Genomic DNA, 25,809 nt, shown 5'->3' on the forward strand with positions numbered 1-25,809 from the left:
TGGGGGACCAATCATTTATACCCACAGCAAATAGCATTCTAAAGCCTAGTTAGTAACTGAGACAAATAAAGTTGTTAAAAGGTCCAAAACCCAGCGAGAAACCAGAGGGAAAATAACAAGCTTTGAAGGCCTTTCTCACCTCTTCTCTACGATCTCCAGGGTGAGGTGTAGCAGCTCACGCTTGCTCTTCTCCCTCCTCTTGATCATTTCCAGGATGGTGACGGCTCGGCTCAGGTCCCTCCGCAGCTTCAGCATCTTCTCATACCCAGCCTCGTCGTTCTTACGGTTCTAAAGATCGATTTACGGAGGCACATGTAAGTAAACAAGATTCTCTCCTTACTATACTTCGTAAGCCAGTTTCCTGGACCCAGATTTCTTGAACTAAAATGTATGCCCAATGCAGGCCCTAGGAAACTAGCTCTAGGTTACAGCTAAGTCCAGAATTGTGTCTGGGTGATGGCATGGTCTTTAAAGACCCTGTTGTGGGAACTGGCCTCCAAGCCTCACCTTTCTGGTCTGCATCTTCTCAGTCCTCCTGCGGAAGGCCACGTAGGGGTCTGAGGTGCTGGATCCGTCTCTCTTCTCCTGCTTCACAGTGGGGATGAGTGAGCTACTCTTACAGTTTTTTCGCTTCCTCGTCCAGTAGTCAAACACCTCCTTGATCAGCTCGTCATCCTCCTTCAGCAGCAGCTTGGCCTCCTGCAGGCTCACCAGCTGAGGAGAGGAGGAAACACACATTTAGTCACACTGTTCTTTCTAGTCTTCAATAAACCACCTACACAAATCATGAACACCTACAGCCGACAAAAGTGCTTCCCAAACTTCTCCTTAATGACCCCTAGCCATTCCACTTATCTGACCAAATAGGCAGAACGGCTTGGGGTACACAAGGAGAGGTTTGAGAAACACTGGCCTATGTCCTAACACTGGCCTAAGAAATGCCTTGACCATTGTGGTGTGGTTAAAGTACCTGTGTGCCACTGCCTTTCTCCAGCCGGTCAATCATCTCCTCAAATTGCAGAGAGGTGATCTCCATCTTCTTCTTCAGCTTATTCACAAATGCCTCGTCCTCTGAATCCAGGTCGTAGTCCGGCTGCTCTGTATCCAAACTGAAAGCTGTGATAGAGAACACGGGTTGAAGTAAGAAATAACGCCAACAACAGTTGCAGTACTTTTAGAGTGCTTGCCAAATGGCACCCTATATAGTGCACTACCTTTGACCAGAGAGCTACGGCCCCTGGTCAAAAGTAGTGTACTTTATAGTGAATAGGTGTTACAGAAAGATGATAAATGGGAATTCTGATAAAAACACATCTCTATTTTTTGCCCACAATCAGCAGGGTAATGCTGCCAACTCCAAAAATACGCTAAGCTTGCAAAAAGCCTGCCATCCCTTTGCATATCTGGTTCTACATGAAAGTCCTTAAAAAAAACAGTGCAGACAGGAGTGTTTGTAAACTGGGGCTGAGAGGGGGTCCCCTGGGCTTACTGAGTATCCAGACCGACAGACAGAGTGCACCACTCTCCCCCCGCCGCAGCCTGTGTGATTGCGTGTGTGGGTGAGTGAGTGAGCTCAAATGCTTTCAGACAGCAGGACACGTCTGAGATCACACTGCTGCTATTAGAGACACCCCAGGGGCTGACACAATCACTTAAACATACCTCAGACAGAGCACACACACGCAGCAGCATGAACACAAAAACAAACTGCAGTATGCGCACACACACAGGAAAACCAGCACACACCAGGCACACTCAAGACAAGAAAAACAAACATCTGCCGACTGACTGCAGACAGACACACAGGCGCGGCAGAGACACACAGGAGAAAGACAGACACACAGGAGAAATACAGACAGGCTACATGAATAGTAATAGTCCTCACGCTGTATGTGAATGAGCTGCTTTGGCATCTTGAAGTCCCCGGGGTAGAGGGACTCGTAGTAGGCGATGTTGCTCCCTGCTTCGGGGACGGGGATGACCATGTTGTCCCGTTTCTCCCCGTACACCTGCTGTGCAGAGATGGCCCGCTGGAGATGGTGCTCCTGTGAGGGAGGAATATAACAAAGGAGAGGTCATAGAGTCAGTCATTAGGCCTACATCATCAACAACAGTGCTTTTGGTGAGGTGCAATGACATACACAAGAAAAACATTAAAACGAGGTTAGTCTGGAGGCCAGCTACATAAACAAAGCAACATCATCGCTTCGGTGAAATGTAAACCACATAGCACACTGACTAACACCTTTAAAAACAGGAGTTTGCACCCTTATGTGAAAGGAGTCAACCATGAAGCAGTCTCACTGTGTAGCAGGGCTCCAGACTGACCATTGAGTTGTATTTTGCGACCATTTGACTTGGCTGTGCGAGTAAAAACATGTATTGGTCGGATCATTGCAAGTTGCAAATTCTAGCTGGTCACCACACCTAAAACGTCCTACTTTTTGGGAGGCTAAAAAAAGGTACACCTTAAGTAAAGTGCATTGATTCCTGCTACGAAAGTGCCAAACTTGCCCATTTTACCAAGGCCGGCTGCTGTGGCTGAGACTCTTTCCCTCCACCTGTGCCCTCTACTTAGCCTACGACTGGAAGGTTTAGGACATTAACTTTGCTGTTAGATTAATCAATCAGATTAATTAATCAGATTAATCAATTACAGGGCTACCTATCCGCAATATCTACAGTTAGCAACCTCTGTTAGTTTCCACACCCTAAGTTAGCCCCAAATGAATTAGCCTATAAGCTTGTGCACAAAAACTTGTAGGCAAAAGGTTACCTATTCAGCAAAAAAAAGTTAAATTCTGGAGCCCTATTTTGACAGTAAACTATAGTAACCTATAGCAGCCTTACTGTCAACCCAGAATGCATGACCATCACTGGTTTGTGTTGCACATCAAAATGACTAGATGCATTCCTGCTTTAATTTTTTTAAATGTAATATACCATCTCCGTAGTCTATTTTATTTTAAGCACTGTGGCCATTAGGGGCGTGAAAGTTTAAAACGGGATCATTAACTTCTTTGGGATAGGGGGCAGCATTTTCACTTCTGGATGAATAGTGTGCCCAGAGTGAACAGCCTCCTACTCAGTCCCAGATGCTAATATATGCATGTTATTATTAGTATTGGATAGAAAACACTGAAGTTTCTAAAACTGTCTGAATGATGTCTGTGAGTATAACAGAACTCATATGGCAGGCAAAAACCTAAGAAAAAATCCAAACAGGAAGTGGTAAATCTGAGGTTTGTAGTTTTTGAACTCACCCCTATTGAATACACAGTGGGATATTGGTTATGTTGCACTTCCTAAGGCTTCCACTAGAAGTCAACCGTCTTTAGGACGTTGTTTAAGGCTTCTCGTGATGTGGGACCGGATGGGAGCTCTTTGAGTCAGTGGTCTGCTTACAGCCTCGTTCTCAGTCACGCGCTTTCACTTGAGGTAGCTGTCGTTCCATTGCTTTTCAACAGACAATGGAATTCTCAGGTTGGAACATTGAACTTTTATGATAAAAACATCCTAAAGATTGATTTTATACTTAGTTTGACAAGTTTCTTCGACCTGTAATATAACTTTTTGAACTTTGTCCGAATGGACCAGATCGCGCATTTGGATTTGTTTACCAAACGCCCTAACAAAAGAAGCAATTAGACATAAATGATGGACATTATCGAACAAAACAAGCTTTTATTGTGGAACTGCGATTGCTGGGAGTGCATTCTGATGAAGATCAAAGGTAAGTGAATATTTATAATGCTATTTATGAATACTGTTGAATACCGAACATGGCGGATATTTCTCTGGCTGGTTTGGGCTCTGAACGGCGTTCTCAGATTATGCTTTTTCCGTTAAAAAAAATTGAAATCTGACACAGTGGTTGCATTAAGGAGAAGTGTATCTATATTTCCATGTCTAAAAATAGTATTTTCATCGACATTTAAAATGAGTATTTCTGTGAATTCATGTGGCTCTCTGCAATATCACTGCATGTTTTGGAACTACTGAACGTAACACGCCAATGTAACCTATATCTATCCTATCCTGCCTTTCTAAGGTCTTCGAAAGCCAAGTCAACAAACAGATTACCGACCATTTAGAATCCCACCATACCTTCTCCACTATGCAATCTGGTTTCAGAGCTGGTCATGGGTGCACCTCAGCCACGCTCAAGGTCCTAAACAATATCTTAACCGCCATCGATAAGAAACAATACTGTGCAGCCGTATTCATTGATCTGGCCAAGGCTTTCGACTGTCAATCACCACATCCTCATCGGCAGACTCGATAGCCTTGGTTTCTCAAATGATTGCCTCGCCTGGTTCACCAACAACTTCTCTGACAGAGTTCAGTGTGTCAAATCGGAGGGCCTGTTGTCCGGGCCTCTGTCAGTCTCTATGGGGGTGCCTCAGGGTTCAATTCTTGGACTGACTCTTCTCTGTATACATCAATGATGTCGCTCTTCCTGCTGGTGAGTCTCTGATCCACTTCTACACTTCTAGCCCTTCGTTGGACACTAAAAACCCTTCAGACGAGCTTCAATGCCATACAACTCTCCTTCCGTGGCCTCCAATTGCTCTTAACCTCTCTAGGGTAAGTAAGACGCTAACATCCCACCAGGCCAACATCCGGTGAAACTGCCGAGAGCTAACATTCTAAATACATCATTTGTTATAGTAAACATTCTTGTGAATACATGCATCTTACATAATTTAAAAGTTGAACGTCATATTAATCCAGCCGCTGTGTCAGATTTCAAAAAGCCGTTACTACGAAACCAAACATGCTATTTTCTGAGGACGGCGCCACACACACGTATTACTAGCATTTTCCAACCAAGCATTAGCATCATGAAAGTCAGAAATGACAATAAAATAAATCACTTACCATTGAAGATCTTCCTCTGGTGGCAAAGCCAAGTGTCCTAACTACACAGTGAATGTTTGTTTCGTTTGATAAAATCAATTTTTATAGCCTAACGAAACATTTGTAAACCGCTTGCGTCCTGATTTCCGTCTCATTCAACTTTGATTGACTGTATTTTGGCCCAATGATCATCTTGAAATCTAGCTTGGAAGATTGCCGTTTACCTCAGCTTATTGGCTATGTGTAATGGTTATACGTTTGAAGACCAGCCTTTGTCGTAAACTCTGGCGTAAAAGAGGTTCATTCACCATTGCAAATCCTACTTGACGGAGCCACGGGTGTTACGCATAGCAGTACATATTCAATAGCATTTTAAACAAGTTTATATATATATATATATATATATATATATATATATATATATATATAAATAAAATGTGGCAAATAAATCAGGAAAAGCTAAAACAAAGTCTAGATTTAACCCAAATTATAGAGGAAATAGATACAGCGAGACGAGTTGCTTCAGGAAGATTAACCTTTCAGAGAAACTAGTTTTGACACCCAGGCGGAGGACATGTTTCTGCATGGCGAGGATGCCATGCAGGAGCTGCTCATCCAGGAGCTTGCTAGCTACAGCAAGTCCACTGTAACACCTTCTGTCCCCTCTACCTCTGTCCCTTCTGCTCCAACCAGTGGTGTTCACCTGCCCAGATTAATCTCTACAGGCATGAATGTGCCTCAGGGCACAAAGGGCACAGTAGGGAGACGTCGTTGTGCCCTTTGTCACAAGAAATGTCCCATCACCTGCACCAGGTAGTAGTTTTGGAATTGTTATCTATATTACTTGTTGGTTATTACTGCATTGTCGGAACTAGAAGCACAAGCATTTCACTACACTCGCATTAACATCTGCTAACCATGTGTATGTGACAAATAAAATTTGATTTGATTGGATTTGACCTGTTCAGTAGGCCTTTGATTTACAGCAGAAAGAGACTGCTATGGGCCATGGCACCAGCAGCACAATATTGTGTAGAGGACTGAGGGTCTTCACAATATTGTAAATAGAAAATATGTAAATAGTTACCCTTGTTAATGGTTTGTTTTAATCTTTTTTTGGGGTGGGGGGATTAGAATAGCATTTATGTATATAGTTATTTCCTTCAAAATGTATCACTGTACCAATTCGGCCACTTGGGTACATTTGTGTGGGACACCTGGGTAACTTCATGTCATGTAGCTCGCTAATTTCTGAAGTTCTGTCCAAAACTTTGCTCAGCTATTGTTGCCATCTTATGTTCTTCATTCAAATCATCCACAGCATCCTATCTGTATGTTTGGCTGTTCTTGGTCATTTGAAATATGATGCAGCAACAATAAAAAAAGTATGTTTATTTCCTTGTATTTTCTTCTACCAGATCTATTGTGTTATATTCTCCTACATTCAATTCACATTTCCACAAAATTCAGTGTTTCCTTTCAAATGAATCCAAGAATATGCATATCCTTGCCTCTGGGCCTGAGCTACAGGCAGTTAGATTAGGGTGTCTTTAGGCGGAAACTGCCTGCCCCTGCCCGCCCATCCAACATCACTACTCTGGACAGTTCTGACTTAGAGTATGTGGACAACTACAAATACCTAGGTGTCTGGTTAGACTGTAAACTCTCCTTCCAGACTCACATAAAACATCTCCAATCCAAAGTTAAATCTAGAATTGGCTTCCTATTTCGCATCCTTCACTCATGCTGCCAAACATACCCTCGTAAAACTGATCATTCTACCGATCCTCGACTTCGGCAATGTCATTTACAAAATAGTCTCTAATACCCTACTGAATAAATTGGATGTAGTCTATCACAGTGCCATCCGTTTTGTCACCAAAGCCCCATATACTACCCACCACTGCGACCTGTACGCTCTCGTTGACTGGCCCTCACTTCATTACTCGTCTCCAAGCCCACTGGCTCCAGGTCATCTACAAGACCCTGCCAGGTAAAGTCCCCTCGTCTCAGCTCGCTGGTCACCATATCAGCACCGACCTGTAGCATGTGCTCCAGCAGCTAAATCTCTCTGGTCACCCCCAAAACCAATTCTCCCTTTGGCCGCCTCTCCTTCCAGTTCTCTGCTGCCAATGACTGGAACAAACTACAAAAATCTCTGAAACTGGAAACACTTATCTCCCTCACTAGCTTTAAGCACCAGCTGTCACAGCAGCTCACAGATTACAGCACCTGTACATAGCCCATCTATAACTTAGTCCAAACAACTACCCCGCCCCCTACTGTATTTATTTATTTTGCTCCTTTGCACCCCATAATTTCTCTCTGTACCGGCACATTCTTCCACTGCAAATCTACCATTCCAGTGTTTTACTTGCTGTATTGTATTTACTTCACCACCATGGCCTTTTTTATCACCTTATTTGCTCACGTTGTATATAGACTTATTTTTCTACTGTATGTTTGTTTTACTCCATGTGTAACTCTGTTTTTTGTATGTGTCGAACTGCTTTGCTTTATCTTGGCCAGGTCGCAATTGTAAATGAGAACTTGTTCTCAACTTGTCTACCAGGTTAAATAAAGGTGAAATAAATTTTTACAAAAAATAAACATCTTAAAAAATGGAATTAGTATGGAACCACCAAGACTCGTCCTAGTGCTGGCCGCCTGCCAAACTGAGCAATCTGGGGAGGGGGGCGCCTTTGTCAGGGAGGTGACTAAACTAGAGATCATTTGTTTTGCATGGGCTGCATCTCAATCCACCAAATCCGACTACGTCGTCCTTCTGCATCTGCAATGGAGGTGGCCGAGCTACAGAGGTGTTTGTCAGACCATGATATATCCCAAAAATCGACCTTCTCACGAAAACGTCTGTAGCATCCGAATGGTTTGTCCTACAAACTATTATAACCACTATGGAATGGAGAGACTCAGGAATGAACACGATGGCGTTCTCCGTTTCGTTCTACAACCTCCACGTGTCACAGGACTCATCTGAAGGTAACCCATAAAAACAAATGAAGGTAGTTTAGTGCCAACAAAAATAAGGGGTTACATGTGTCCAGAAAAATATAAATATTTGCTGATCTTTCTTACATCTTCCAGATATAGGACAGCCAATTGAACATTTGGCAGAAAATGATTTATTTGACTGTTTTTTGGTAATTTATGAATGTGTTATTCAATGCGTTTCTATGGGCGATAGTAGTAAAGGCCAAATTCAATTATATTTTTTGATACATAAAGGAGTCCTAAAATTCTAAATCAAATAGCTAAATGATGCATGGTATGACCATCTTAAAACAATTGTTGGACTTTGAGGTTAACCCGTCTCCTCGACTTCATCTACACTGAATCTAGATGCAATAGGATATTCAAATCGGATGATTTTCCTGTTGGCCCAATCAAAACTACAGTAGAGTATCATCTGCAGGAAAACAGAACATTTACCTCAAGCTACACTGTCTCTCGCTCTTCAGAAATGTCAAACCCATCATTCATAGGCAGCAGTGACAGTGACTACACCTTAGCTAGTTAAGCTTTCTACTGCATCGCTGGATTCCTCGTTAGAGAGAAAAATAACTTGATTTTTGAATTGTCATGTTATGCTGAGAACTGGGTCAGACGATCAGTGGTGTCAACAAATTGGCGACTACTTTTTGACACTGGAGCCTGAGAGGGTCTTCATCAGCGACTCCGCAGACTCAGACGAGCTCACCGAAGTAGAGGCAGAGTACCTTGAGCAGGCAACCGAAAAAGTCCACCCGTTAATGGTGGATCTGTCAATTACTGTGCTTTAGTCGGTCGAGGGGGAATATATGTCAGTGATGCAAATTTCTTGTTTTTGCTTGCGAGTTCAGTTGCACTTGCAAGTTCAAAGAACCACCGAGGAGATGGTCAGGTGACATGACAAGATTTAATTAACACACCAATGATAAGTGCTTGCCTTTCAACCATTAGTCAAGTTTAGTGGGCGGTGAATACTGTGTAAAGCTTGGGTGTTTCTGTGTCTGTCAGTATGTGTGATGAGGCACAAGAAGACTGACTAGCTAGCTAGCGTATTAAATCCAAGTGTGTGTGTGTGTGTGAGTTAGAGAGCGAAGTCGCAGATATGTAGCGCATGCAACCTAGCTAGGTATGTAGCTAGTAACTTATGGGACCTGTGTGGGCGTGCGAGCGAGAGCGCACACAAAAATGGAGAATGTGTAGCCCATAAAACATTTGAAGTAACTAATGGGATTTGAGTGTTAGGTGCTTATATTTGTCCTGAACACAGGTTACATAAATGCATGAAATGGACATGGAGGAAACCGGTACAAAATTATCTATATCCACAGTAAAATGAGTCCTATATCGACATAACCTGAAAGGCCGCTCAGCAAGGAAGAAGCCACTGCTCCAAAACCACCATAATAAAGACATAATATGGTTTGCAACTGCACATGGGGACAAAGATCATACTTTTTAGAAAAATGTCCTCTGATCTGATGAAACAAAAATATAACTGTTTGGCCATAATGATCATCGTTATGTTTGGAGGAAAAAGGTTGGAGGCTTGCATGCCAAAGAACACCATCCCAACCGTGAAGCACGGGGGTGGCAGCGTCATGTTGTGGGGGTGCTTTGCTGCAGGAGGGACTGTTGCACTTCACAAAATAGATGGCACCATGAGGAAGTAAAATTAAGTGGATATATTGATGCAACATCTCAAGACATCAGTCAGGAAGATAAAGCTTGGTTGCAAATGAGTTGTCCAAATGGACAATGACCCCAAGCATACTTGCAAAGTTGTGGCAAAATGGCTCAAGGACAACAAAGTCAAGGTATTGGAATGGCCATAACAAAGCCATGACCTCAATCATATAGAAAATGTGTGGGCAGAACTGAAAAAGCATGTGTGAGCAAGGAGGCCTACAAACCTGACTCAGTTACACCAGCTCTGTCAGGAGGAATGGGTCAAAATTCACCCAACGTATTGTGGGAAACTTGTGGAAGGCAACCCGAAACATTTGACCCAAGTTTAAATTGTTTAAGGCAATACTACCGAAAACTAATTGAGAGTATGTAAATGTGACAAAAAAATAAAAAGCTGAAATAAATCATTCTCTCTACTATTATTCTGACATTTCACATTCTTAAAATAAAGTGGTGATCCTAACTGACCTAAGACAGGGAATTTTTTACTAGGATTAAATGTCAGGAATTGTCAAAAACTCATTAAATGCATTTGGCTAAGGTTTATGTAAACTTGTGACTTCAACTGTTTCAACAGTAGAAAAAGCGAAGGATCTTATTCCTATTGATGCCAACTTCATTACGCCACTCCCTAAAATGTAACAAATTACTCATTTGCGCTAATTACACTTACTGGAGTATTGCCAACCTTTGTTTAACCAGGGAAAGAGCTGAGACTTTACACTTCCTCTTCTAATTATGTGGGGCTCCTGGGCTGCCAATTTGCCTGGGAAAGGATCCCAGGGCAAGAAGAGCTCAAAGACCCCTGTCGTAGCAGTATTAGCTAAGGCAGGTATAACCTGTAGTGTGGATGGTGACAGGGAGAGAAGGACCCTGATAGGAAAGTCCATGATAGCTATGATACAGAAACCTTGCTACAAGAAGCAGCATGCTTGCCTCAGTGCCAGTCTGTTTGTGCCATCACGCCAACTCCTTCTCAATCTTGGTCATGCAAAACAGAGTTGGCATTGACAAGAGTAGAAACCTCTGGAACCAGACTAGCACTACACAACCCTACTGCCATTAAACTACCTGAGACACAGCTATGCCACACTCCTAAAACAGAAGTAAAGCATAATGTCACGTAGCCTATTTTCACAGCTGATTCATTCCAATGATTTAATGATCCCTGGATGCACAGGAGGTGACTCCAATAAAAGTTGCCTTGACAACCAAAGTGTGGCCTCCAACAGGTGTTCAGATTTAAGGTGATTACATGAGTCTCGGTCCAAATTAGTGGATTATATAGGGAATAAGGGTGCCATTTGTGACACAGCCGATGACTCCAAGCTAGTCTTCTCAGTCAGAGCAGTGTAATCAAAAGGTAGAGGTAGGCTTACATTCAATTCAATTACAACTTTCCCCATTTAGTCGATTGTTCGATCGATAGGCTGTTTGACCTGAGAACTTTAGTCGAGCAGTTGTGAAACAAATAATTGTGGCACATCTTGACTGACACCCGTCTCAGTGGACTAATCCATTGCAGAGAACGTGGGGATGGCACACCAGTATAATTTACTTTTAATTCCCAATCTACAATGCTTGTTTGGTTACTGTAATGTCTGTTGATGCATGCAATATATTATTATTACTTTTAAAGTTCATTGTCAGAGGGGACACGTTTGAAGAGTGCACAACCTAGGCAACACTTGTGAAAAGTTTTGGTTTATTTCATTCCATTTACAAGCGGTCAATTTATTAATTATTTTGTTTGGAGTGCTCCGGTCAATGTTGAGTAAGGACACGCACCTGGTTTTTGCATAAAAATAAAAAAAACGTTATTTAACAAGGCGAGTCCATTAAGAACAAATTCTAATTTACAATGACAGCCTACCCCGGCCAAACCCGGACGACACGGCCAATTGTGAGCTGCCCTATGGGACACCCAATCACAATTTACATCCATTGAGAATGACAATAGTTCTCCAATTTAGGCTATTTGAAAAATCTTTCCAGCTCTCCCCCTTTCGATAACCACTCTGCGTGTAAGGGGAGAAATTATGCTTGGATATGGTGGATACGTCTTAAAAATAGGCCTACCTGATTACTTATCCTTGCGCAAATACAGCTGTCTGTATGGAGCTCACTGGCATGGGAAACTGAAGGTTCATAACATTTTATGTTATGTTGCAAGATTGTTAACTTTTGGGGTGGACACAGTTGATAATGTTTCAAGTTCCTTGCAGACAGGCCACACAGTGTATGTTCTACCTGCAGGCTGCAATGTTTTTATTTGTTGAATTTGTGTAGGCTATTTTTACATCGTTGGCAATGGAAGTTAATTTTAGATGTGAATTTTCCTTTAGATTTAGATACAATTTTGATTAACCACATGCCAATGATTGAGATAGTAAGACTGGCATGCAGATCGGTTGAAATGGTAAGATAAATTGGCACTGCAAATGGGAAAGGTTGCTGACCCCTGGTGTAGACCATTACTGGCAACTTTGGGAACATAGTGGCAGAATCTGCGAAAGCCAGCAGCAGCAGTGGTTTGGAAACAGTTTTTTCCCCTTCTGGTTAGGCTCCCTGGCTCCCTCCTTAGTCATTCGTGTTTTAATTATTGAATCACAGTGTGCTTGAAGCATCAGACAATCTGGCTGTAGCCTACATAATTGTTGATTTTATTAAAACATATAGGGCATGTCCATATGGAGAAATACACATGTAAAAATGTTGACCAGACGATTGGTCGAAAGAATAGACAACTCCTGGAAGACAATTTTTTTTTAAAGTCAGTGACAGCCCTAAATTAATTTCTTACAATTAAAACTGCCCACACACGCCTGATCAAGGACTAGCTCAGTATTCAAGTAGATCTCTGTACAGATTATAGTAGCCTAATAGTAAATTCTAGTAAAGTAGCAGGTGCACTGAACTCAAATCATGCAGCATCTCAACATTTAAGCAGGGATGTATAAGGCTGTGTGTACTGTGATGTTACCTAGCTAGGTGTAATAATGTTTAGGATCATGAAACACTAGCTCTCAGTCCTTGACATGTTCCTCTTGACGGATTACAAAACTCAAACTGTGCGAGGCAGGCAGGGGTTGGAAATTGTTCACTACATGGGACATAATAGCAAAGCGCTCAAAGGGGATACCTAGTCAGTTGCGCAACGAAATGTGTCTTCTGCATTCAACCCAGCCCATCTGAATCAGAGAAGTGCGGGGCTTAACTGATTTGCGCAAGGGCGGAACAGCAGATTTTTCCACCATGCCGGCTCGGGATTCGAACCAGCAATCGCTTGGTTACTAACCCAGTCCATTCACTAACCAAGTAGCCCAACTGTACAAAGACAAATCCACCACAAGACAATGACAATCAATTTGGTACAGGACAGTAAAGGGAAAAGTTATTATGGACATTATAGATGCAGCCAAACAGTATTTTCAATTTCTTTGTTTCCCTAACTTTCCTACATTTCAAAATTCCACAAACACTGCATAAAACATTGAGCTGTATAAAATATGCATCCTGTTGATTCCGGTATGGTTTCACAATAGCCCGCCAGCCAGAAAGCTTTGCGTTCCAGATTTAAAACCACCAGACCAGTTCCTGGTCAGGAGAAGCTAGCTACCAATCAATCCAGTTTGCCTAAGTCAATCAGCTCCCAGAGTGTGTCCCAAATAGCACCATATTCTTTACATAATGAACTAATTGACCACTAACACTGTGTGCCCTGTTCACAAGTAGTGCACCATAAAGGGAATAGGGTGCCACCATAAAGGGAATAGGGTGCCATTTAGGATACAGATCCAGGGTTTCCCCATCCAGTTCCCACTGGTGTAAATGTGGGTCAGACAGTAAAGCAGCCACGCTGCATATCACTTGGGGCCCTGAAGTAAAACAGCCTCTATTTCCCTCTGTCTCTGTCACTCCAGGCAGTTACATAACAGAGAAAGCACAGGACAGAGGGGCTGGTGGGATTCTTCTGATAGTAAAATTAACTGCACCCCCAGTCCCTTCCTGCGTTTGCGTTCACTGAGGCATATCAGCACAAGACACACACCCCCCCCCCCCCCCCCCCCCTCTGATGCCCTGGTGAGGTCATGAAGAGGCAATAACCCACTGTCTCTCAGACCATAACACAATGCTCAAAATTGGCCACTGGGTTTGTTTTGGATTATAACCCAAAACTGGGTCAAAGTTGTTTTGCATCAAACCCCCTGACAGTGTAAAAATGTGCACACACACAGCATCAGCCTGAACCAGGGGGTGGAACCGAACAGAACCACCATTTTTTTTTGAAGGTACAGAAAGAAATGTAACCTGGAACAAAAGGTCATCCACACTGTTCCTGGAACAGAACTGTTATTTTAAAAGCATGGGAACCGGTCGGTTAATAACGTTATTTTACGCTCCAGGCATTTTTGAAAAATAAGCCCCCCCCCCCCAAAAAAAAAAACTGTTAAACAAAGCACCTATGCAAAGCCTTCACTGTCAATCAAATATATTCCAGTGTCTGCCTGCAAGCTGAAAATCTTTGCCGGTGTGTGTTCAGGCTACTTGCGCCTCCCCCTCCGAAGCATAGACTACTGTACTTACGTTACAAGCGTGATTCAGAAGATGGAGATTTTTTAATTAGAGTGAAGAATGGATTAACATTTCCAAATGCTAGTTAAGGATACTATAGGTATAGTTCACATTTCACGTTAGATTTATTAACTACAAAAAGGTAAGACGTGTTTTTAATTCTGGTGCCGGTCTGCACACAGGCTTGTTAGCTAGCGAGCTCAAAGGATATTCAAAGTTCCTCCCTAGGTATTATTCTGTTGACCAGATAATGCATGTCATAAGATGCACCGCGCTTCAAGCCTCCTCAATCCACCCGCAAAATGTCAGTTGCATCTTGCACCATAGGTGGCACTTGTCTGTCCATCACGCATGTAAAGAACTCGCTTACCTGCTCGAGCAGCACTGATCAGTAAAGTCATTTAATGTGCTAAATGTTTTAAAAAAAACTTGATTACAAGTTTTAAAAAAGAACGATAAAACGGTACTTTGTGGGGTTTTGCACGGGTTTAGAAATGTATTTTACCGGTCGGAAACGCGAAGCGCAAAAAATAACAAAGGTCCTGTTCAGAACAAAGCGCTGGAAGATCATGTTGGTTCCAACCCCTGGCCTGAACACTCAGATCTTGCTATATTACATTCAGGAGTCTGGGCTTCACTATACCCATAGATTGCTACTTCATTCCATAGCTACCTATCTAATATCTAGCAGCACTCCTACTCTGAGATGCTTTATGAACACTGGCACTGGATTCTAAAATGCTTGTTTTCTGTCAGCTGTAGTCAGCTTGAATGAAGAATTAGACTATGGTCAAACTTCCAACAACAGACCCCATATCTCTCCTTACTCCTGTCACATGGCTAAGAAAAGCTTATGCGCATGCTTCTGAACTAGAAAAGACAGACACGCTTATTTTTCTGTTCATAATCAAAATGATTGACTAGTGGTTAGTGTTGCACGGTATACCGAAACTTAGATACCTTTGAGACTATAACATGAAAAACAGTTCGGTACTAGAATTTGTCTTGTTTCTGTTAAATGTGTCTCACGTCACACAGATTGAGAGGATCGAGTCGCTAGTAATAATTCTGAATCTTCTCAAGGGGGAAGTAGTAAGCTCGCTAGTTGTGCTTCTGCATGCAGCTGACAGCACAAGCCACTTGAGAAGCAAGAGAGAGAAAATGCTGACAGCATGGCTTCTAACGAAAACATCATATACCTCCACGGCCGCAGCTTGTTGACAAAACTGGCTCCAGAGGCGATCTATGGGAATACTGTGCTTACAGAGCAGATGAGGACCAGTCCACCGAAACAACTATGTAAAAAGTGTTACAAAGCACTGCAGCGCAAGGAAGGTTCAGTTGCAAACGACAAACTATTTTAACACGTGACATTTGCATTAGTTTGACACAAGAGTAAAAATGTATTCCTGTCAACAAAATTCCCATACTGCTATAGTTCTATAACCCTGGAACTTTCCAGTCCCATCCCAATTCTGCAGCATTGCATTAAGTGGAAACCAAAATGTTTCACTGGGCAAGCCTCGTTGCAGCTAGATGTTAAGAATCACGACGGGACAATTTTAGCTCATCCAAATCCTGCCACGTTAATTCTCCTAACCTGAAAAAGTCATGTCTGCTGGTCAAAAGCGGCAGAAATGCCCTGAGAACAGTTTTGGTTTCCACTAATGCAATACAGCTGCTCTGAGTAGTCATAGCAACTGCTCCATTTTGCTGCTCAGCGCTCAGGAGACAGTTGCCTGTACACAGCTGATAACCACATTACGAGATTTTGGCAATGACGGCAGCCCTTGTACTTACTGAAGAGTCGGATGAACTCATGGATATTGGACATGTGTAATTGTGTGCGTCTCCGTGTGCATCAAAGGTAAAGAAGTAAATGACTACAACATGGTGCGAGGTGAGCGTGTATGCTGACTGAAGGAAATGTTATAATTTAAATAAATAAGCAGAAATCGCCCTTTCCCTGGTTGCTAAAATAGTTCACTTAAATGTCAGTTTGTGTGACAAAACAAAGTTTAGTGTAGAGAATCACTGTACCCTTTTCCATAACCAAAAACATTATTTTCAGCTGTTTGAAGCTGGTTTACAAAAGAAAACCAGTAACGGGAAAGAACAGAGCTATTGCTTCTTAGACTTGCTTTCAATGAGAATGAAAGATCTATACCAATCATGCCGGAATCCTACGTGTCAAAGAGAGTCCTGTTACTATGTCAACCTCTAATTTGCATAGTAACATTCTACTATCAACTAAATGTAAAGTGCTCATGAGCGACAATGACATGAACATATATTCAGCCTGACATTCACATGATCCTGATATGATTACAACCCAAAATTAACGTGACATGCACTCATAAGTTGCTATGACAGCAATATATTTAGACTACTTCGCTTTTGTCTGGTCTTGCTAGCAGTAGCCACTAGCCAGCCAGCAGCCCTGGGTGGAGCATTGCAGCCTGGGAATCATTATGCTGTGTAAAATCCATCATATGGTGTGTAGACTACTGCAATATAGAAGTTTCAGAAATTAGCTTCAACGTGTTGTCATTTTGGAACTAAACTATTCATTTAATACATTCAATTATTTAGCTGTAATGAATCATAGGTATAATGTATAGCAGTTGACCCAATAAGGTCATAGATGAGCAAATTAACCAATATGTATCAAATTACATTTTAAAACAGTTTAGATTTCAATTGTATGCTTCGAGTCTCAGATATGGTTTTGCACAAGAAACAGTGATGATATTCCCTTACAAAAAAAAAGAAGTGCATTAACACTGCAGAATGCAGCAAATACTGCTTCCAATATATACATTTTTTTACTGCAGCAATTTTGCTGTGTATCTGCATTACACTGTAGTTATTCTGTAATTACTGTGTCCAAAACCAGTTACTACACGTACTGCAGTTTCAAAACAGAAATCTATTTTTGTAAAGGTAATATATGAAGTTGTTTTTTTTGATTGAACAATGTGTAAAAAAAAATGTTTTTAATCGGTGGTTATTCTGACTTCAGCTAATACCCTCTTTTTTTTGTTGCCGTGGTATCGTTTCGGTATAGAGTATCGTGATACCAAACCTGGTATAGTATCGTGACAACACTGCTACTAGTGACACTTCCAGACACGAACATGGTCGGTTTTAACGATCTGTCCAAATGTGTTGCACATTCAAAACATGTCGACTCAATGTCTCCCCCTGGTATTTGTTCATGGTAAGGGCACCACTTCAAAGCCCATCCCCAGCAGTCTTTGGCAAAGTGAAAGTCAACAAAATGGCGGATGCGAAACGAATCACGTGACCCCTTTGTGCTTTCCAATACAATTCCATTTGAAATAAGTGGACACAACACGGCTAACGAACCCAAATTCGAAACAATACACGGTTAGGATTAGATTAACGGAAAAATGTAGGTGTAACACGCAAATTACGTCGCTATCTACCGTGTTCACGGTAAACCGATATGGCCGCCATTTTGTGCAAAGTTGCGCAGGCAAGGTAGCGACGCCCCCCATATTGTGAAAATGTGGAATACATATCAAATATGAATCTGCCAGCGATAAAACATACCGATTCTTCCTCTTTCTCCATCCCAGTTGGCATTTGCGGTACTGCCCGATTGATAGAGGCATATTCGTGCAGGTCTGGCAAGTCCTCGCAGCGAAAGACGGGTAGAGGCTTGGTAGCGTCCAGCGCCCGTGCCCGAAACGACAATTTACTCATGTTTTTTTATAATGTAAGATTCAGCATTAATCTAACCGATAACCTAAGGTTCACAACAGTACTGCTTTGAGTTCTCATGGATGGATCTGCGATGTTCGCCAGAAGTCAACCGTTCGATTGGTAGTAGGGTAGGTATATGGAGATGCGAACGGAGCCGGGAAGGCCCGGGTTTTGATCGCTCTCTGTCGGTCTCTTTTTTCCGAGGCTCCGCTCTCCCTGGTTCAATACGCCATGGCCAACATGGCGGACATTACAAACTCTAGCAGCTCCTAGCGGCCCAACCCCCGGTCACACAACAGCCATTCCCACACGGTTTTGCACGCGTGCGCGCTCGCGGAGCCCAGGGGAGGGGGTGCTGGGGGAAGGGGAGTACTCTCACGTTCCCACCGTAAAAACTGCCTGGAATGAATATTCACATACTAGGAGAGGCAGCTGCAAACCAGTGCGCGCTACTGGCGAACGAAATCACTTGCTGTAAATGTGTTTTTTTTTAATTCTACAGCACAGGGCGACAGACTGGCCTGGCACGATTATTAAATTTGCACAAAACGCAGCCCCCCCCCCCCCAAAAAAAACAACCTGGAATACAATAACTTAATTTGAACTGTAAAATAAACTAAAGCAACTGACAGTTTGTATAATGAATGATACGCTGCACGAACTCTAGATGGGCTACTTGAATAGTATGTTGGATAGTTGTATACAAGCGCAGAAGACTGTTGTGAAAATCATTTGCTAAACTAAATATGAAAAGAATATCACGAATCAGTGTACCAACTAATTTTATGGGGCCCATTTCTTAGTCAATGTCGCCCTCTTGTGGCATAACCTAAGAGTACTGCGCAGTGTTGGTTATTTCCTACTTCAACCGATCTTCCCCAAAAATGTTTTATTTAACCCTAATTTTACCAGGTAAATTGACTGACAACACATTATCATTTACAGCAACGACATGGGGGACAGTTACAGGGGAGAGGAAGGAGAATGAATGAGCCAACTGTAAGCTAGGGATGATTAGGTGACCGTGATGGTATGAAGGCCAGATTGGAAATGTAACCTCTTGTGTCCTGGCTAACACCTCTACTCTTACAATAAGTGCCATGAGATCTTTAGTGACTACAGAGAGTCAGGACACCCGTTTAACATCCCACCTGAACGATGACGCCGCCGCCGCCCCCCCACCGGCCGGCCACATTTAGAGGAGGTATTGACATTGCGTCAGTGTGACTCAAATAGTTACACACACAACAAGTCCTCGTTATCAGAGTTCCACCTGCAACTGGACACACATTTTTTTAAGACACTGGTGCCATCTGAATTGAGAACAAAGAAAGTATCGACAAGTAAAGGTTAATCCAAAATATCCTGATTATTGCTAGCAATATTATGCTCAACCTTAAACACAAGCTTTGCCGCTAAGGTTAGAGTTCATTTGATGATCAGAAGATAGGTTTGGGCCTGCATCCTAGAGTGCTACTGGACCTGAAAGCACATGCTCCAACCTAGCTCTCAAACCCTCCTCTCCATAGGGTTTCAGTGGTTACCTTCGCACACAGCTGGCTCAGTGTGAAGTACAATTTCGACCCCCCCCCCCCGTTTTAACATTTAAGGTCTTGCAGTCATCCTATTTCCCAAGTAAAAATAGCCTATGACCAAAACCCATAATATTTTTACGCTATTAAAATGCTCAGAATTGAAGAAATATTACTTTCTCTCATCTCTAACTATCAGGAAGCCTGAAAGAACAGGCTGAGTGGGCGTAGAGCTTATATTCATGACCTCGCCTTGATTGACAGCTGTTTGAAACTCCCTTGTGGTCATTACCAGGTAACAAGGTAAACAATGGGCCACGTCATTCCGAGCCTAAATAGTATGTATTCCTCAACCCATTTTCTCTGCAAAATGCTCTGAGTTGATCATGGACTGTTGGATATCAGACAAACCGCAGCAATACACAATTGCATTTCTATTGTTTTGTAATTATATTACAGAATATAGTTCACCGATACACTTCCTCACAACAATTTATAAAGCTTGAATCACCTTAGAAGCTTAGACGTAAGGGAATGTACATGAAAAACAGCATACAATAAGTGTACTGGACTATTTATTGGTGCCTCTGCATTAGCATTATAAATGACTATATTCAGAATTGTATGAATTGATCAGACATTTGATCATTTACAATAGGCTAGCATATCCAAAATATTGATCAACATGAAAACTTGAGAAAAAAAGTGAGAAATTTGACATAAAAATATAATTACAGCCATAAACCTAGTATAGTCACCCTGCCGCCCTTGTGTCCCTACAGTGCGCAGGACCCACTGATTTATTCAATTTGTAACTCAAATCTCCAGTCCGAATGCTTGACAAATTATATAAAAAGTAACAAAATGATGTGATGTCAAGTAAAGTGAACTACTAAGGCTTTAGGAAATGCAACCAACTACAAAGATTGATGGGGAGAGGAGGGGGACCCATGTACCCCGCTTCAATCAAGCAGGCGTCAGTCACCCACTTGGCTTCAGTCACCCCCTCAAGACTGAAGCGGGAGACAAATCCAGCTATGGCCTCCTTGTCAGGCCTCTTACACTGGGGAGATAGCTCGCACAGCTTCCCCACATACGGCGCTGGATCAAGGGGGACATTGATCCAAGATGAGATCCAGGAGCCTGTCTGCGTAGCCTGTAATGTTTTTGAAAAGGCAAATGTTTGTTAAATATGTACTGAATTTAAATGTTCTGATTTATGATGCTATCAATTTGTTAATGTAGAAATCTCATTCTACAATGTGTTTTCAAGTGCTGAAATTGAAATATGCAATATTTGTTCAGGCACTTTTGTAAAACTTTTCAATGTTTGTATGTGGAATTTCTGTGTGCCTGAAATGCACAATTAATGCAGATTTGATATGAATAAATGACTTACAGAATGTTGGGTCTGTCTTCACAGAATATCCTTCTTTGCCTTGGGAAAGCTGTTTTTGTATTACAGCATTCCTCCTGTGATGGTTGCCTGGGAAGCTGTGCAGACAGACAGTATATTTTGAATAAAAAAAAAACATGTATTTCATTAGTTTGATGACAGTGGCAAGACAAAAAGGAGATATAGTGAAATAACCCCCCCCCCGATCATCATGATTAGACCCAATGACACAAGCTACATCAACTGCAAGACAACCCACACAATAATGGTAAATGGTAAAGCACCCTTTACTGGTTCTAACAGCTGACCAATCAGCTTGCTGCCGAGGCTTAGCAAACTTTAGGAAAAGTTGTTTGACCAGATAAAATGCTATTTCTCCAAACAAATGAACAATAGACTTTCAACATGCTTATAGAGAACGGCACTGACACAAATGACTGATTGGTTGAAAGAAATTGTTAAAAACATTGTGGGAGCCGTACTGATAGATTTCAGTGCAGCCCTTGATATTATTGACCATAACGAGTTGTTGAAAAAAAAAAAAAACTTGTTATGGCTATTCAACCTCAGCTCAATCTATATGGCATTATTTAATGGAAGCTTCTCTAATGTTCAACATATAAAGTGTGGTACCGCAGGGCAGCTCTCTTGGCCCGCTACTCTTTTCTATTTTTATTAATGACCTACCACGGGCATTAAAACAAAGCCTGTGTGTCTATGTACGCGTCAGCAACCACAGCTAGTGAAATCACTGCAACCCTAAACAGAGTTGCATCAGTTTTAGAATGGAGGAGCTATTTTTATTTCTCAATCTCAACTTGTAAAGCGCACCTCCCATTCGGATGCATAGGCTATAGCCTGTCAACCGTTGACTATCAGCGCGTCACCCACCATTTTGCAATGTGAGCTTGAGGCAGTATAATTGTTTGAAACCTGAACGTTTTTCTATGGGCTTATTTTGGGCATAAGCTTGTCGCCTGCCTTCCCACATTGGGACTACTCCTATTGTTAGGGGGAAAACATAAGCATCTTGTCATTACATACAGATCTATGATAGTGTTTTCTGTTGGTCACGCCATTTTACTGTTTGGAAAAAATGTAACCGTTTATTGACCGGTTAATGAGGGTTTAATAGTTTTACACAGATGTGGAGAGGTCTGTCTGTGATAAAGAGATGCTCTGCTTTTTGACACCACACAATGCAAGTCCTGCAGGCTCTAGTTTTATCTTATCTTCATTATTGGCCAGTCATATAGACAGGTGCTGCAAAGGACCTCAAAAAACTGCAGCTGGCCCAGAACAGAGTAGCACATCTTGCTCGTCACCGTAATCAGAGGGCTAATATCAATACTATGCATGCCAGTCTCACTTTGTTAAAAGTAGAGGAGAGTGACTGCATTTCTTATTTTTATAAGAAACATTGTGTTAAATTCCAAATTGTTTACATAGGCAACTTACACACAGCTCTGACACACACGTAACCCGCCAGACATGCCACCAGGGGTCTTTTTCCAGTTCACAAATCCAGAACAAATTCAAGAAAATATACAGTATTATATATTGCCATGATTGCATGGAACTCCCCATCTCAGATTGTTCAAGTGAACAGCAACCCTGGTTTAAAAAACCTGAATGCAACACCTCCCGGCATAACACTTCTCCCCTACTTGACCTACATATTTAGTGTGTAAGTACTGATACGTAGGCTGTGTGACATTTTAATTGTATGTAGTTCTGTCCTTGAGCTGTTCTTGTCTATTAATGTTCTGTATAATGTCAGGTTCCACGTGGATCTAACATCTCCCAAATGTTGGCTACTGTGTCAGACTCATCAAACTCTGATACTTACATTATGGTCAGTGCTTGCAAGATCCTCTGTGAATGATGGTATAGCATCCATCTTCAGGATTAGCTTCCTGGCAAGACCCATTGAATGTTTTCCACAATTAATAAATCAACTTTACCCAAAATGGGCACTGCACACACATTATATGGTCGTAATTTTCAGTGCAGTCTGTCCACCCCAAATGAAAAGCAGCCACTGCTCTTGGATGTCTTCATTCTTCGAAAAATTGTGTAAGGTTAATTTCACACTTCGGCATACAGTCGGCGTGCTTTTACCGGCACGCTGGTAAGCAGCTTGTTAACTAACAATCACACCACAGACGAAAGGTTACCAGTACGCTCTGCTTCAGCTAGCTACTAGTAGATAAAGCCAAAGCAAGGTGTAGGTGCACATGATGGTTAAGGCTATACATACAGTACCAGTTAAAACAGTTTGGATACACCTACTCATTCAAGGGTTTATTTTAACAAAACTATATTCTTCAAAGTAGCCACCCTTTGCCTTGACAGTTTTGCACTCTTGGCATTCTCTCAACCAGCTTCATTAGGTAGTCCCCTGGAATGCATTTCAATTAACAGGTGTGCCTTGTTAAAAGTTAATTTGTGGAATTGATTTCCTTCTTAATGCGTTTCAGCCAATCAGTTGGGTTGTGGCAAGATAGATAGTATACAGAAGATGGTATTTTACCAAAAAGGACAAAGTCCATATTATGGCAAGAACAGCTTAAATAAGCAAAGAGAAATGACAGTTCATCATTACTTTAAGACATGAAGGTCAATCAATCCAGAAAATTAAGAACTTTGAAAGTTTCTTCAAGTGCAAAAACCATCAAGCGCTATGATGAAACAGGCTCTCATAAGGACCCCCACAGGGAAGGAAGACCCAGAGTTACGTCTGCTGCAGAGGACAAGTTCACTAAAGTTAACTGCACCTCAGATTACAGCACCAAATAAATGTTTCAGAGTTCAAGTAACAGACATTAACTGTTCAGAGGAGACTGCGTGAATCAGGCCTTCATGGTCGAATTGCTGCAAAGAAATCACTAAAGGACACCAATAATAAGAGACTTGCTTGGGCCAAGAAACACGAGCAACGGACTTTAGGCTGGAGGAAATCTGTTCTTTGGTCTGAGTCCAAATGTGTTATTTTTGGTTCCAACCACAGTGTCTTTATGAGATGCAGAGTAGGTGAACGAATGATCTCTGCATGTGTGGGTCCCACTGTGAAGCATGGAGGAGATTTGATGGTGTAGAAGTTCTTTGCTGGTGACACTGTCAGAAATTTATTTAGAATTCAAGGCACACTTAACCAGCATGGCTACCACAGCATTCTGCAGTGAAACGCCATCCCATCTGGTTAGCAAGTAGTGTAACTATAATTTGTTTTTGGCCTCCAATCACCCAACCTCAACCCAATTGAGATGGTTTGGGATGAGTTGAACCGCAGAGTGAAGGAAAAGCAGCCAACAAGTGCTCAGCATATGTGGGAACTCAAATGGTTGGAAAAGCATTCCAGGTGAAGCTGGTTGAGAGAATGCCAAGAGTGTGCATAGCTGTTATCAAGACAAAAGGTGGCTACTTTGAAGAATCTAAAATATATTTAGATTTGTTTAACACTTTTTTTGGTTACTACATGATTCCATGTGTTATTTCATAGTTTTGATGTCTTCACTATTACTCTACAATGTAGAAAATAGTACAAAGAAAGAAAAACCCTTGACTGAGTAGGTGTCCAAACTTCTGACTGGTACTGTATTTAAATTTAGGTAAGATAATATGATGCTAGCATTGGTGTATTACATTTCCAGTTTATGTGACGTTGTATAAGCTGGAAGTAAATCCATAGTAATGCCTGCCTCCTGAATCTAAGTGTTTGACTTGGGGAGGGGGACCAGTAACTTTATGATCCCTCCTGATCAATGTACCACTAACTGGTTTCATTAAAATATGATCCAATTTTATGAAAAACATGATTTTCAGTGTTCAGGATCTTTAAAAACACAGGGAAATTTTTATTTTTTTAATAACATTTATCTAACTACGCAAATCAGTTAAGAACAAATTATTATTTTACAATGACGGCCTACCCCAGCCAAACCCTCCCTTAACCTGGACGATGCTAGACCAATTGTGCGCCACCCTATGGGACTCCGATCACGGCCAGTTGTGATAAAGCCCGGGATCGAACCAGGGTCTGTAGTGACTAGTCTAGCACTGAGATGCAGTGCCTTAGTTTATGGCTCCCGAGTGGCGCAGCAGTCTATCTATAACCTGGGGTATTCTGAAGGCAGTGGTATTGAGGTTGGATGATGATGAAGACCAATAAAATAACATCAATATAACGAACTGTATTCATTAGGCCTATAACGACATTTAAGTGCATTCGGAAATTATTCAGATCTCTTGACTTTACACATTTTGTTACGTTACAGCCGTATTCTAAAATGTATTAAATAAATAAAAATCCCCAGCGATCTAAACACAATACCCCACAGGCTTAGAAAATGTTGCAAATGTATTAAATAAAAATACAGAAATACCCTATTTATATAAGTATTCAGACCCTATGAGACTTGAAATTGAGCTCAGGTGCACCCTTTAGTTTCTAAACTTGGTTGCAGTCCACCTGTGGTAAAGGCATGCACCTGTGTCTATGAGGTCCCACAGTTAACAGTGCACATCAGAGCAAAAATCAAGCCATGAGGTTGAAGGAATCGTCCGTAGAGCTCCGAGACAGGATTCGGTTGAGGCACAGATCTGGGGAAGGGTACCAAACAATTTATGTAGCATTGAAGGTCCCCAAGAACACAGTGGCCTCCATCATTCTCAAAATGGAAAAAGTTTGGAATCACCAAGACTCTTCCTAGAGCTGGCCGCACGGCAAAAATTGAGCAATCGGGGGAGAAGGGCCTTGGTCAGGGAGGTGACCAAGAACCGATGGTCACTCTGACAGAGCTCTAGAGTTCCTCTTTGAAGATGGGAGACAACTATCTCTGCAGCCCTCCGCCAATCAGTCATTTTATGGTGGAGGTCCTTCTCTGGTGAGATGAAATCAAGATTGAACTCTTTGGCCTGAATGCCAAGGTTCACATCTGGAGGAAACCTGGCACCATCACTACGGTGAAGCATGGTGGTGGCAGCATCATGCTGTGGGGATGTTTTTCAGTGGCAGGGACT

The 25,809-nt window shown here is 42.0% G+C and overlaps 1 protein-coding gene across 3 annotated transcripts in view; it reads right to left on the minus strand.

Moving 5' to 3' along the window:
• Nucleotides 1–25,809, minus strand: part of LOC110535559 (enhancer of polycomb homolog 1) — a 61,655-nt gene that overhangs the window by 29,674 nt on the left and 6,172 nt on the right. For 2 of the 3 annotated variants that reach the window (XR_016484440.1, XM_090189868.1), the window contains exons 2-7: nucleotides 20,791–20,885; nucleotides 17,707–20,547; nucleotides 1,886–2,045; nucleotides 971–1,116; nucleotides 508–714; nucleotides 140–288 (exon numbers count right to left, since the gene is read on the minus strand). Coding sequence is in view for 2 of the 3 variants with exons in the window: in XM_090189868.1 (XP_090045994.1) it covers nucleotides 140–288; nucleotides 508–714; nucleotides 971–1,116; nucleotides 1,886–2,045; nucleotides 17,707–17,859 (815 nt within the window). In the remaining variant the exon portion in view is untranslated. The remainder of the gene's footprint in view (nucleotides 1–139; nucleotides 289–507; nucleotides 715–970; nucleotides 1,117–1,885; nucleotides 2,046–17,706; nucleotides 20,548–20,790; nucleotides 20,886–25,809) is intronic. The other variant, XM_036935294.2, reaches the window with a different exon arrangement.

The sequence above is a fragment of the Oncorhynchus mykiss genome, chromosome 11 (genome assembly GCF_057628025.1).
Source record: "Oncorhynchus mykiss isolate SJ-2025 chromosome 11, ASM5762802v1, whole genome shotgun sequence".
NCBI classification, from domain to species: domain Eukaryota; kingdom Metazoa; phylum Chordata; class Actinopteri; order Salmoniformes; family Salmonidae; genus Oncorhynchus; species Oncorhynchus mykiss.